A 14,088-nucleotide genomic window follows, 5' to 3' on the forward strand; every position below is an offset into this window, starting at 1 on the left:
GCACTTCCAAGTGCACTTGTAGTGCAAAGTGGATTTGCCTTTAGTAAATAAACCCCAATATCTTTTACTTTTTGCTATAATAAATATCCCACATTGATTGGCTTGTGCAAAAGTTATAGCGTCTACAAAATAGGAGATAGATTTATGGCATTTTTATTATTATATTTTTTTTACTAGTAATGGCAGCATTCATTTTTATCAGGACTGCGATATTGCTGTATTGCGGCGGACAAATTAGACACTTTCGACACATTTTTTGGACCATTATAATTATATATTGATATATAATTATACAGCGATCAGTGCTATAAAAATGCACTGATTACTGTATAAATGCCACTGGCAGGGAAGGGGTTAACACTAGGGGGTGATCAAGGGGTTAACTGTGTTCTCACTGTGGGGGGATAGGACTGTCTAGGAGGAGAGAGATATGGGTGTTCATACTTAGCATGAACACACGATCTGTCTCTACTTCCCTGAAAGAACCGGGATTTGTGTGTTTACCCGGTTTATCCCGGTTCTCACTCTGTCACGAGCGATCGTGGGTGCCTGGTGGTCATCGCACTTGCATCGACTCTGGGCACATGCTGCGGGCGTGTCCCCCCTAGTGGCCAAAAGAAAAAGCAACGTAAGGTAACGTCGATTTGCCCAGCCGAGCCAACCTGCCACAGTAAAACTGTGGCGGCTAGCCCGGAAGTGGTTAAAGGCTAAGTTCACCTTTGTTTACCTTTTTTTTCTTTTTTTTTAATTCCAGCTCCCCTATGTACCAATATAGCATTAATGTACTTTTTTTGCAGAAATAAAAAAATCTTTCCATTTATTCTACACACGCTTACCACACTGTCCTCATGGCTGTTAAAAAACACTTATCCTTACTTCCTGGACAGACTTTAGGTCATGACACCGGGAGGAGTTGACCAGATGAAGGAAGGGGATGCATGGTGTATGCTAATGAGGTAGGCTGGTCAACCCCTTACTGTGTCATGACCTAAAGTCTGTCCAGGAAGTAAGGCAAAAGTAATGGAGCAGTGTTTTCACACAACCATTAGGACAGTGAAGAAGAGATTGAAAACTTTTTTTATTTTTTCAAAAGAAGTACATTAATGCTATATTGATACATAGGGGAGCTGGAATTTAGAGGAATAAAAAAGGTGAACAACGGTGAACTTAGCCTTTAAACCCCACCTCTACTATTGCAGCTCGTGTCAGCATTTTGATTGCATTGCTTGCTGTCAGATCCAGCCTGCTCTTGAGCTACCTTTGTATCCTGTTCCCTTTCTGCTGCTCCCCTTGTTCCTGTACCTAGTCCTGATTTCCCCTTTTTCTTGCATTGTCCCTGTTACCCTTGCTTCCCATATTGTATATAGTTAGTTCGCTAGGTTTCTGTCACTTTTTTAAAGGAATCCAGAAGGCTACCATTGCTGACTTCCCTGAGAATGAAGCCTAATGGCAAAGCTATAGTTGACTCACTATAAACATTTCTGTAGTACAGAATCTTTCCAGAATCTTAACTGCTTGCCTACCAGCCACCGTCATTATACTGCTGCAGGTCGGCGCAATCCTGCGAGCCGTCGTAGCTGTACATCGGCTCCTTTAAGCGGGATAGCAAGCGTGGGGGTGCCAATGCCCATGGCCGGGGGTCGTGAAGACACACGTGATCGTGGGCACAAGAGCCAGAACAGGGACGTGTGAGTAAACACACAAATCCCTGTTCTGTGAGGAGAGGCAGATTGTGAGTTCCTACTAGCTAGGAACAACGATCTGTCATTTCCTCCAGTCACTCCCATCCCCCTACAGTTAGAACACACCTAGGGAACACAGTTAACCCCTTGATCATCCCCTAGTGTTAACCCCTTCCCTGCCAGTGACATCTACACAGTAATTACTGCATTTTTATAGCTCTGATATATAATTGTCAATGGTTCCAAAAATGTGTCAAAAGTGTTCGATCTGTCTGCCATAATGTTGCAGTCACGATAAAAATCACAGATCACCGCCATTACTAGTAAAAAAATAAAAATAATAAAAATGACATAAATATTTCCCCTATATTGTAGACGCTATAACTTTTGCGCAAACCAATAAATATACGCTTATTGTGATTTTTATTACCAAAAATATATAGACGAATACATATTGGCCTAAACTGAGGAAAAAAATTGCTTTTTTTTAAAAAAAATTGGGGATATTTATTATAGCAAAAAGTACAAAATATTTAGTTTTTTTCAAAGTTGTCGCTCTTTTCTTGTTTATAGTGCAAAAAATAAAAACTGCAGGGATCATCAAATACCACCAAAAGAAAGCTCTATTTGTGGGGAAAAAAGGACATAAATTTTGTTTGGGTACATCGCAAAAATGGTCTGGTCATTAAGCAGCCAAATCTTCCGGGGCTGAAGTGGTCCTCCTGGATTCTGGAGCCTCGGTTAACTGCCATTTTGGTCCTATCATAGTCCACCACTGTATCTATTTGATCCAGTTGTACTATTATCCTCAAAAAGTAACTCATAATATTAAAACTTGCTGAAAACACTGGGATGTGTAGTCGGCATTAAATATATTTTAAGAATCCTTTCAGATTACAATGAAATTCAGCAGCACTGCTGCTTTAGTTGTAAAGTAATAATGTAATCCTATCACATATTTGGGGTGTATGTTAAGCTGTCTACCATGTCTCTTAACATGGCAGCTTTCAGAATGAAACTAAGCATATTTTTCTGCAAACTGTGATCAATTCTCTTCATTTATATTCAAAGTGAGCAGCAGCTACAGAGTTCATTAGAATATGGATTGCAAATAGAAGGGTCTTACATTTACATTCCAGAAACAACAGATGTAAGTTTATTGTTGCACATACATAGCTTAAACTGCATTTAATATTCTTTTTTTTTTGTAAAGACATTTTTTTACCATTTAACTGTATATGATACTGCATGTAATTGCAGTAAACTTGCCTACGTTATTAAAAACTTATCCTAAATATGATTTAAAATTGGTAGTTCAATTTTCAAGTACATCAAGCTGAATTGTAAAATTTTGTCCACATTACTATTAAATTAATTGTATACATCACTAGCTTATTTACCATGAGTCGGGCATATATTCTGAATCAAAGTGTAACTGCATGTCGAAGTTCTGAAGGAAAATTAAAAAGCCTCTACATATTTTATGCACTTCGCTCATAGGAACTGATAACTCTTGTAAATAATTGATATTTTCCAACAAGGCAAATAATTAAAATGGCTTATGAAGTATTTAAAATACCAGGCTTCCTTCTAATGATTAAATCTATTTTTAAAATTATAAGTCAAATATATTTTTGCTGATTTAACTCAATAAAGGCAAAGGAAGGACTTCTATAAAATGTATTTCCATGTAGGTTGCATGTATAATATTATATGTTTTCTAAATATTATTACATTAAAAACTATTATCATTATATCAATATTTAATTAAACATATACAATATACAGTGTATACAATTCAAATTTCACCTTGCACCAAGTGAGCTTAGAATATATTGTCCCTGTTACAATTACAGATATCAGTGGGGAAACTTGTAAAGTGTCTGTCAAACTACTAGGATGTATTAAGACTAATGAAGAAAATAGCGCAAAAAGTATATGTGGTCAGTTCCAGAATCTATTCTAAAGAGTATATGGCACCACCATTACTAAATATACATAGACAGCAAAATTTGGGAGACTTGAAACTTTGATGGTGCACTCTTACTTACGTACATATAGTAACACAATTTAATTAAAAAAAATATTTATTTAAGATACATGAAAAAAGTTAAAATAGCATTATATACAATACATCCACATCCATTTTGGGTAGAAAAGGACACGTTTTGGCATTGTAATGCTGTAGGTCATGCTTCTATTCTACATGTTTTGCCGTAAGGCTTCTTCAGGAACAGCGTGGAATCTCATCTACTAAATAACAAAATATGCAACAAATGTTACTACAATTTACAATTTCCCCCGAGGGATTGCTCTGATCCAGTCGCTCGGTGGTCTGCTGTGCCCCACTCTGTGGTCATCTCCCCATCAGGGATGCGATGTTGTTCGATGCACGTTCGATGTGATTGCGATGTTGTTCGATGCACATTCGATGCACGTTCTATGCTGTGATTCTGCTTTCCTATGGAGCAGTGCACACTGGGGGCATGACGTGCATAGGGAGCTGTCTGTCTTCACGTGGCCTCTCCCACCCAAGCGTCCGTGTTGCGTCACCACGGCATGACATTAACGGCATGTTGGATGCAACGGGTGGGTATTAAAGGACCCATGTAGCAAGTGCCATGTTGCTGGTGTATATGAGAGCCTTGTTTGTGAATGTCCACGGCATGCAGGTATGTTGACAAGTAGGAATGACTCTTGGTTTGCAAAAGACTAGGTTTGAACTGTGCTTTGACCATGGATTTATCTTGTGATTTCCACTTGTAGATCTAGTTGGGACCCTTGGTTGTTTGGAAGCTCTATGTTACCCCTTTTCTTTCTCTTGGATATGCCCTTGGCTGTTGGTCTGCTACAGAATAGAGACAGGTACTATTGGACTCTATGCAAAAGGCAATGGAATATATGGATTTCTTAGATAAGAAATTCTCTGTTGTTTCCTTTATAGAAATTAATAAATGTAATCACTATTGAATTGTGTGCTTGATGCTGTTGGATGGATCTATAGGCTCCCAATACTATTTTTGAAAGATATGTTTTTGAAGTAAGAATTCTCCACTGGATTAATAGCGTAGTTCAATGCTGCTACGTTGAGGGCATCCTGTATAGAGATAACTAATTAGATTTTGATTGAAATGTAGGTTGTACCCGTCAAACGAGTACACATTATCGATACCCCTCCCTGCGGGAGATCCAGCTTTTTTGGGGCGATCACCACTAGTCGGATACAAAGGGCCAGTGATCTTCACTCCCTCCTCTGCCCTAGGCCATCAATGGGTCCCGGATCCTCAGCATCATGAGGTAGGAACTAGATACTTGGGAGTGCTGTTGGGTGGGTGGACACATCCAATTGCACACATCTAATCATGTTTTTTCTCTATGTATATTGTATTTTGTAAATTGTAATAACATTTGTTGACATGCATATTTTGTTATTTAGTAGATAAGATTCCACATTGTTCCCGAAGAAGCCTTACAATGAAACATGTAGAATACAAGTGTGAACTATAGCATTAAAACGTGTCATTTTCTACCCAAAATGGATGCGGATATATTGTATATAATGCTATTTTAACTTTTTTCATGTATCTTAAATAAATATATTTTTTTACAAAATTCTGTTACTATATGCACGTATGTAAGTGTGCACCTTTAAAGTACCACATATCCCAAACTTTGATCTCTAATAAAGAAAATAGTTGTAAAAGGCAAGCAAATGAAAAAATCATTAAGAGGGACCTTAAAGTGGAGGGCCACCCTAAAAAAAAAAAATTACATTAACATTCACAAAAAAATATTTTAAAAAAATTGAAAAAAAAAAGTTTTACTTACCAGGGACGTGTTTGTGTCCCAGAAAACAACGGGCCATTCACAAAATGCTGCATGACTCCATCATGCGCAGTAGGAAACGGGCAGTGAAGCCCCAAGGCTCCACTGCCTGTTTCCCTTTGTTAAGATGGTGGCACCGGCACCCGATCTGATGGACCGATCAGCCTCGGATGGCCGACATTGCGGGCTCGCTGGACAGGTAAGTGTCCTTATTAAAAGTCAGCAGCTACAGTGTGTATTGTAGTTGTAAATATTGCGGCTAGAACACTGTTTTAAAGGTTTAAAAGCAGCAATGCTATTCTTATTACTTTCTATTTAAAAATGAATACATAGTTAAATGATCTAAAAAACTGAATTAAACCTGAATCACAGAAATGATTGTAATGCATATATGTTAAACATTTGATGGTTTATATCAAATAGTTTACAGTTTTTGGGAACCTTGTATCTTGCCTAATGCCCCCCACCCCTACCAGCTTCAATATTTTCAGTGCCTATTTTAAAGTATATACATACAATATATATTGATTTCTAAGCTGCAGTTACAAACATATTTCTCTGATTGTGTTAATCATCCATGCTCTTGGTTAACAAAAAAAATGTTGCTTACAAGTACTGGTAGTTTTATTATAGTTGTTAGCCTAACTATTCCAACCAAGCAGTGATTTTCTTTTTTAACAAAGAAGTAAAAATTCATATTAAAGTGGTTTTAAACCTCAAAGAGCACTAAGTGTAATTTCTGTTTGTTACTTCATTCCTCTGCTATCAGCATGAATCCCTTTTGACAAGTTTTCCTGACACCAAGAGAAAAAGGTGACGGGGACGGGCTCTAGCTGATTGACAGCCTCTTCTCTGTTCCTGTGTGCTGTGTGAAGGGGGTGTGTCCCTTCCCTCCAATTAGCTCTCAGAGCTCTCTTCACTGAGTTCTGCAGAGTGTAATTGCAGCTTGCTGCCCCTTTTTTCTGACAGCTCAGACAAGCTTTATATATTCTGGACTTTGGCACCGGATGTAGAGAAGGGAGGACCGCAGATAAACAGGTACAGTCCAGTCACCTCACTGGATACATGTAAGCCCTTGTACACACTGTATCTGTCGAAATGAGTCTTATCGGACCATGTCGTCAGATAATCCGACTGTGTGTGGTATGCATCGGACTGATTCCGTCCGAATCTCCGTCTGTCCCTATTTTCCAACATGTTGGAAAGATTTCCCGACCAACTGGGCCGGTCTGACCTAATCCGATCATGTGTAGCGAATTTTGATCGGACCAAGTGCCACGCATGCTCAGATCAAATTCCTACATCAAAGCTATTGGCTACTAGCCTGAATGTAGTCCCATCGTAATGAAATTACGTCACCGCGTTCTTGGCAACCGCTAAATCAGACAACTTGGCCCAACCGTGTGTATGCAACAGTTTCGGACACAATCCGTCGGACTAAATCCGACGGGCAAAATCCGACGGATTTGGTTGGCAAAATCTCCGACCGTGTGTACGTGGGCTAAGAGTGCAGCACTTAACAAGAGTGAAAAAATGTATGTCCAAAACAGTAAATAAGTAAAAGAGTCCAGTTAAATATGAAGTAAATTATATACAGTATAACCATAAAAAACTTTAGTTGGTCTCCTTGATAACATGCATTCGCACCAAATACATGGGAGGGCCCTGTGTGCTGATACCACGCTGCCATGTCCACATGTCTGGGGGACCACCCTTGTCTGTTTGGTTTGTTTTTTTAATGCTGCAGCATATTTTCTTGTATTTTAAATATTTTTACAATAAATACTACACTATATAAGTTCTCTTGGACTCCTGGTTGGTGAGCTTTTTTCACTTAGTTTGTTGCTTCCTGGAAGAAGGAATCCAAGCTACCAACGTGATAACCTAAAGGAGATGACTAAAGATTACTGATTGGAGCTTTTATATGTCTCATTTCTTGTGAGTGCATATTTTGGGTGGAGGTTCCCTTGCACAGGAATTCATCATGAATTTGGGTGATATTCAGTGGATGCCACTTTCTGCTTGATATTTTGATGTTTCTGGTGAGCGTATAGTTCCCCTATACTGTAGAATACGTATTGGATGGACTTGTCACAGATTGTGGATTTTGTTAATAGCAGTGATTCTCAACCAGGGTTCTGTGGAACCCCAGGGTTCCTCCGGAGGTTGTTAGGGGTTTCTTCAACATTGAGCAATTTTTTCCTCTCAGATAAGTTCCCACTCAAACTATTGATCTTTTTAGCTATCTGTAAGGAGATAATTCTACCTAATGATAAATATGTGTAAGGACCATTCTTCCCACTGACCATCACACTAATGTATCATGAGTTGTAGATTTAAATTTTTTAGAAGGGGTTCCCCGAGACCTATTTCAAGGGTTCCTCTGTGTTGAAAAGGTTGACAAATGGTTTACAGTTTTATATAATTCACTTTTAATTGGACTTTTTTATTTATTTATTGGTTTGGATATACATTTTTCACTCTTGTTAAGCACTGCACCTTTACTATTTATTATTTAATCACAAGGTTTTGTACAGTCACCTTGCATGCCATCTGCTATATTGACTGGTGCGCTCACTATTATTGTTTTTTATTTGGGGTATATGTAAGGGTTTACAACCACTTTGAAGAAGTAGGGTCAAAGCTCTTTTTGCGCTATTTCTCCTTGGGATCACAGGAGTACCTAGAAGAATTGATCTGGGTTTCTCTTCTGTTCATTTCTTTCCATTTTGTTAATAGATAAAAAGAAACTATTAACACTTTTATTTCTGAAAGCATTCTCAATTTACAGCATTTTTCACACATGCCTAAAACTTTTGCACAGTAGTATATGTTGTGTGCTCAATAATCTTCGTTGTTTTTTGCACTTTGGAGTCCAGTCTCCTCTGTGCAGCTCTACATATCACACCTTCTCTGCAGGATACTAGCTAGTAGTATCCTAACAATATGGTGTTTGAAGCATTTCAAACCTAGCTAGTTTTTCTTCTTAAAAACATATCTCTGTCTATTGAGGATGACATTATAATAATAAATAAATAATATTAAAGTTTTTTTTCCTTGTATCTTTTTTTGGAAAACAGCAAATACCACTTGTAGAGCTGGTTGGAAGGTATTTAAGAAATAAAAAATAAATACCACACTTACCCAATGTTAGAAGAATAGTGGGATGCATATGTTGACTCTATATTCATGTAATACCGTGCCAAGTTTACCAATGACTTCCATGTATCACTTGCCTTAAAAAAAGTATTATCATACATATCATTAATACATTGATTGTCTACATATCTATTTGAGACAATTACTCTGAATTAGGAATTAGGCATGTTCATTTGAATTTTCATTACGTTTTCAATCTCAAGTTATTGGTTTTGAATGTGCAGAAAATAAAAAAAGGGAGGGGAGAAGTGGTTAATAATATAAAGAGGGAGGGGGTACAGTTATATTAAAAACGTCCTGCCCGGCCTATAACAGATTGATGGGCGGACGGGCCTTTCATCCTTCTGAGTGGACTTCATATGATGTCCTTTCAGAAGGCACCACGCAGCAGCGCGTGCTGTCACTGGACACAGCTTCATGACTGATCACTATACTGGCCCGCTGCCAGTATCATGTGATTGCTGTGACCAATCACAGCAGGTCCCATGACAATTGTACTGTAAATCATGAATGGCTTCCAATCACAATTTTATACATGCCATGCATTGTATACAACTGTGATTGGTCACAGAGATTACATGGTACAGACAGGGCCAATCACAGCCTATCTATATCATGTGATTAGCTTTGGCCAATCACAGCTAATGACAATGAATATGACAATGAATGAATCAGTTTCATTCAGTAAAAATTGGTGCTTATACCAATGAAATTCATTAAACTGTCTATGGTGAGTGCAAATGCCAAGGGATTGCAGTGCGGGCTGCAGTAAGGAAATGCTGAAGAATGTCCTTTTTGGCAATTTTGATAGGGCCTGGTAACATGGAAAGCAGTAAAACATATTAATGCAGATACAGAATCACAAGATCTGTGACATGTTTCCTGTGTGGTTTTGGCATTAACGACTTTGATCTGGTACCGAGGGATAGATTTAGTGCCGTATACTTGGGCATTGGTAGCAGCTGGAGAGTATTTTAAAGCTAGTCTCCTAAACCTTGTTTGCTAAGGATAGTTGATGCATGAGAGTAACGGCTTTATCCCAGTTCTCAGATTAAAAAGATATGTTATGCTAAATGGACTACTGACCAGTGTATTGAAGGCAAATTCCTGAAGGAGGGGACTCTCGAATGGAGTTAACAGGGAGGGTTTACATAAGTGGCAACTTGCGGATGTGGCAGCTACTGCAATGTGGTCAGGGAGCAGCATGGAATGCCACAGCAATGTGGTCATAAAATTAGGGACAACCTATGAGGGGGTCTTTGCTCAGCCAGAAATTGGGTTTGTGTCAAAGCAGGGGGGGGATTCTGGGTTCCCAAAAAAGACAGTCATGGGCTCTATAATATAGGAGAATCACAGCTTAGATACAGTTTTGTCTCACGTGGTAAGTATTGTTGTGTGAGAACAGGGAAAATAAGGTTCTTTACATCTATATATGAGGTCATCCCAGAGAAGGGCTTTGAGATCAAAAGGAATACCCAATCATGTTCAAGGAAAATAAAAAAGAATATTATTTTGCTTATTATTGGATGTTTGAAGTCAGCACAGCTTTCCCAAAGTCAAAAAGCTAAATGAAACTTTGCTTTGCAAAGTGAACATGCTCTACTTCATTAATAAATCAAAGCCAATGGGGCCAAGTACTAAAACTGCTAAAAAAGCCAATCAGCTTCTAACTTCAGCTCTCATAGTATACGGGCTAACTAGTGTTTTTTTTTTCATGAAACTGTTTCTGCCCCAAAAAATTTTTGGGAAAAAAATGCTGTGAAAATACTGTGTAATATAAAAAGTTGCAACAAGCACCATTTTATTCCCTAGAGTGTCTGCTAAAACAATATATATAATGTTTGGGGGTTATGAGTCATTTTCTAGCAAAAAAATTATGATTTTTAAATGTAGGAGAGAAGTGTCAGAATTGGCCAGGGTGGCAAGGGGTTAATTACCATAAGTAAGTACGGTAATATACAAATAATAATTATATATTGTTTTTAAGGTAATTTACTATATTTTCAATATCTGTATTCAAGCAGGTGGCTTAACAGACAAATTACTGAAGTTTGAACTTATAACTTCAAACCAGTAATTTCACAGTAAATAGATAAAAATACATTATTATGTTATAACATATAGCAGAATAATATATGATTTAGCTTGATTAAAACAGTACATTTTCAGCAGTAGAAGATTATCTTTCTCCTTCTTAAGTGTGTTAGAAAAACATTGGATTATGGGTAAACCTTATACCCAAAAACCCATGATTTTTCCTTCTCGTTAAGAGGGCTGGCCTGGAAGGGAGCGTTTGTCTTTTAGACACATGGCCCCTTATATGACACTGCAGTAAGAGGAGAGCCTCCACTGCAGCATTTTTATTGGACAGCTGGGGCCAATGGTACTTTACTATTGGTCCAAGGCTCCAGGCTTTCCGCTGAGCTCAGTGCCTCTGACAAGAAATGAGAGGCACTATGAGCTCATCCTCTCAGTTTGCTGCAAACGGAGTGTGCCAGCTTGTATTTAAACTGGCCACTCTGTATGTAGTTTCTGGCAACCTGCACAAGGAGCCCCATATCTCTGGAACCGTAGGTACCAAGAACCCCAAATTTTGACCAGTGGTGGGGTAGGACTTTAGCTACCTACCCACCCCCCCCCCCTTATGTCGCTGAGCTACAACTCTCGAGGCTCGATCTTTTTTTGTGACTTTATTTTTTCATGACTCTGCCTCCCCTGCCTCCCCTGACTGCACGTCCCTGCCCAGAACTTACTTATTTGTTACTTTGTTCAAAGTATTTGTTTCCTTAGAAAGTTTCTGACCACAGCATATACTACAGCATGTAAAATTGATGAAAAGATCAAGGGATACTGATTGCTAAAGATATATGCACATTTTGATCAAGTATGTCTGTATCTATTCTGTGCAGTAGGTAAAATAACTGTCTTCATGAGGGTAAGGGAATATTGAAATGGCAAATTTCAGGACCATGGATAAAGCTAAGGCACTGTAAAAACAAACCATCTTTTTTTTATTTCATTTTAAACTACCTACAGTAGCATTCAAGAGTTTGGTTTAATGTCATTCTAATAGCTAACAAGTGTGCTAATTTGACAGGTAGATAGGTTTAACTTAAAATAAAACATTTTTATTATACCTATATACTGCATAAATGTTAAGTGACACACATTATTACGTTTCAGACTGAATTAAATACAGTTGGATGTTTTTTTTTTGTTTTTTTTTTTATTTTGTGGAATTTTTACATCACACTCATATACTTGAAATATATAACTATTCCAAATGTGGGATGTTAATGATTTTCATACATGTTAATAGTGAAAGATAGAATTTCAAGAAATTCTAAATAAAATAATAAGTCAGTCTCTGAAATATGTATCTAGATCACTGTATTGCAGAGCAGAACAGGACAATGAAGAAATGTTGTTTACTTTTTAAATTAACGGTATCATTGCTAAGTAACCAAACCTAGAACATCAATGTTTTTTTTTTATTTAAATCTCTGACATTTTTGCTGATACAGAAGTTGCAGAATAAGAATGTTAGACACTCCTCTGCCAGGACGCTGCCTAGAATTATTCGGCATTCCGAATTTTGTATTACCATTAATCTAGACTTTGACAGACTTGGCAAAAGTATGATACTAACAATAAATAGAAAACTTTAGTATTTTTGTCAAGTTATCTTTAAAGGTTAAAAAAGGACAATAAAAGCTAACAAAACACATATAATTTTGCATTTCCAGTTTTTGCTTGACAATGTTACCTTCTCTGTCATTTTTGAACTCCATGAAATCTCTGAGTTATTGGGTTCCCAAAAGTGCTTAGAAAACGCCTGTCTTTTAAGTTTCAAAAACTGATTTTGAGCTTCTTCAGAAAAAAATGAATATCCTAGACTACCTAATAAGCAAATAAAAAAAAATATGCTTAAAACCAGATTATTCTATGTAAATAAAAAATAAAAAATTACCAAAAAAGACAGAATAATAATAAATGTTGGATCCACCACCATCAAAATAAAAAATTATGAATGTTGTGTCTTATAATATAGTCTGCACAGACTAATAATATTCATTCTGGCAGAATGTTCATTAAGATTATATATGTCATTTATTTCTAAATACTAGTTTCATCACCATACATTCCATTACCATATATGCTATGTTGAACACTATTGTTTTATGGGAATAACTTTTCAAAAGCCACATATATTTGGTTTAAATTACATGTAAGGTTTTTTTTTTGTCATGCTAATTGTAGCATTTTACATAATTATTAGTTCAAGATTGAAATATTCCATTAATGTTGCCAGACACTCATACATTTACACTTTACTGGTAACATATTCTTTTCAGACAGTCTTTGTGATTAAAATGGCATCACAATTAAAAATAATAATACATATTGTCTTACCTTGTATTAAAATATAAAACTGTAAAAGTATAATTACTGCATGTCCCATAATGATCCAAAATTATTTTTCGAAATTACAATTTCAAAAAAACGTGTATTTAATGAACTAAAGTCCTAGCGTTTGTTAGGATTACTTTCTGTCCTTAACTCGGTTTCTGTAACCTTTGAGCCTGTGATGCTTTGGCTATTTACTGATTAACACGAATCTGTGTTCGTGTTATATAGGCTGAAACTGCCAATCCTCGATTGTACTTTACACCAGAGATTATAAGGATGCCACGCTGGACGATCACAGAAAAAAATAAAGCAGATAAAAAGGAAGTCAAAAGCCAAACAAATACACTTACATCTAGGAAGTAATGGAAATTTGCAATTCTAATTTGTACTTTGATATTGTAAGAGAATTGTTTCCAGAATCATTGCTGAATATACAGTGGAAACATTATGTCTGTACGTTTTAGGGAAGCTATCTAGTGTAATTCAGCAATTACACTAATACCGCAAAGATTGATATAGCATAGGGAAGAGCTCAGTGTTCGAATCGAACATCGGCTGTTCCTATGCGGTGTTTGTGGGAAATTTGAGCACCTTGGAACTGCAAGATCGCAGTGCATTAGCATCTGATGATTGGCCAAAGCATGCACCTGACCTGCATGCTTTGACCAATCACAGCGCGCTCTGCAGAGAGAGCCATAATTGGCCAAAGACAGGGTGTCTTTGGCCAATCATGGCACAGGGGGACTAAGTCCACACCCCATACTATATAAGGCTGCTTACAGAGCGGCCGCATGTAGTATTGCTGACGTGGACAAAGAGATTGAGCTAAATTAGGCAGGCAGGTTAGTTAGTTGCAGTGTTTTTGATATATATATATATATATATATATATATATATATATATAATTATATATATGTATATATACAGTCAGTTGAGTATACACACATATATATACTCTGCATTAAGTGTAGCATATATATACAATTCACTTGGCGATGTACATTATATAATA

General features: G+C 37.1%; 1 protein-coding gene across 1 annotated transcript in view; it reads right to left on the reverse strand.

Moving 5' to 3' along the window:
- Positions 1–13,282, reverse strand: part of CUNH3orf85 (chromosome unknown C3orf85 homolog) — a 41,318-nt gene extending 28,036 nt beyond the window's left edge. The window contains exons 1-3 of the mRNA XM_077481121.1: positions 13,080–13,282; positions 12,433–12,566; positions 8,652–8,743 (exon numbers count right to left, since the gene is read on the reverse strand). Coding sequence (XP_077337247.1) covers positions 8,652–8,743; positions 12,433–12,566; positions 13,080–13,128 — 275 coding nt within the window. The 5' untranslated portion in view covers positions 13,129–13,282. The remainder of the gene's footprint in view (positions 1–8,651; positions 8,744–12,432; positions 12,567–13,079) is intronic.
- Between the last annotated feature and the right edge of the window lie 806 nt (positions 13,283–14,088).

Source organism: Lithobates pipiens, unplaced genomic scaffold (genome assembly GCF_037356315.1).
Source record: "Lithobates pipiens isolate NorthernLeopardFrog02 unplaced genomic scaffold, aLitPip1_a1.2 Scaffold_16, whole genome shotgun sequence".
In the NCBI taxonomy this organism is placed as follows: Eukaryota; Metazoa; Chordata; class Amphibia; order Anura; family Ranidae; genus Lithobates; species Lithobates pipiens.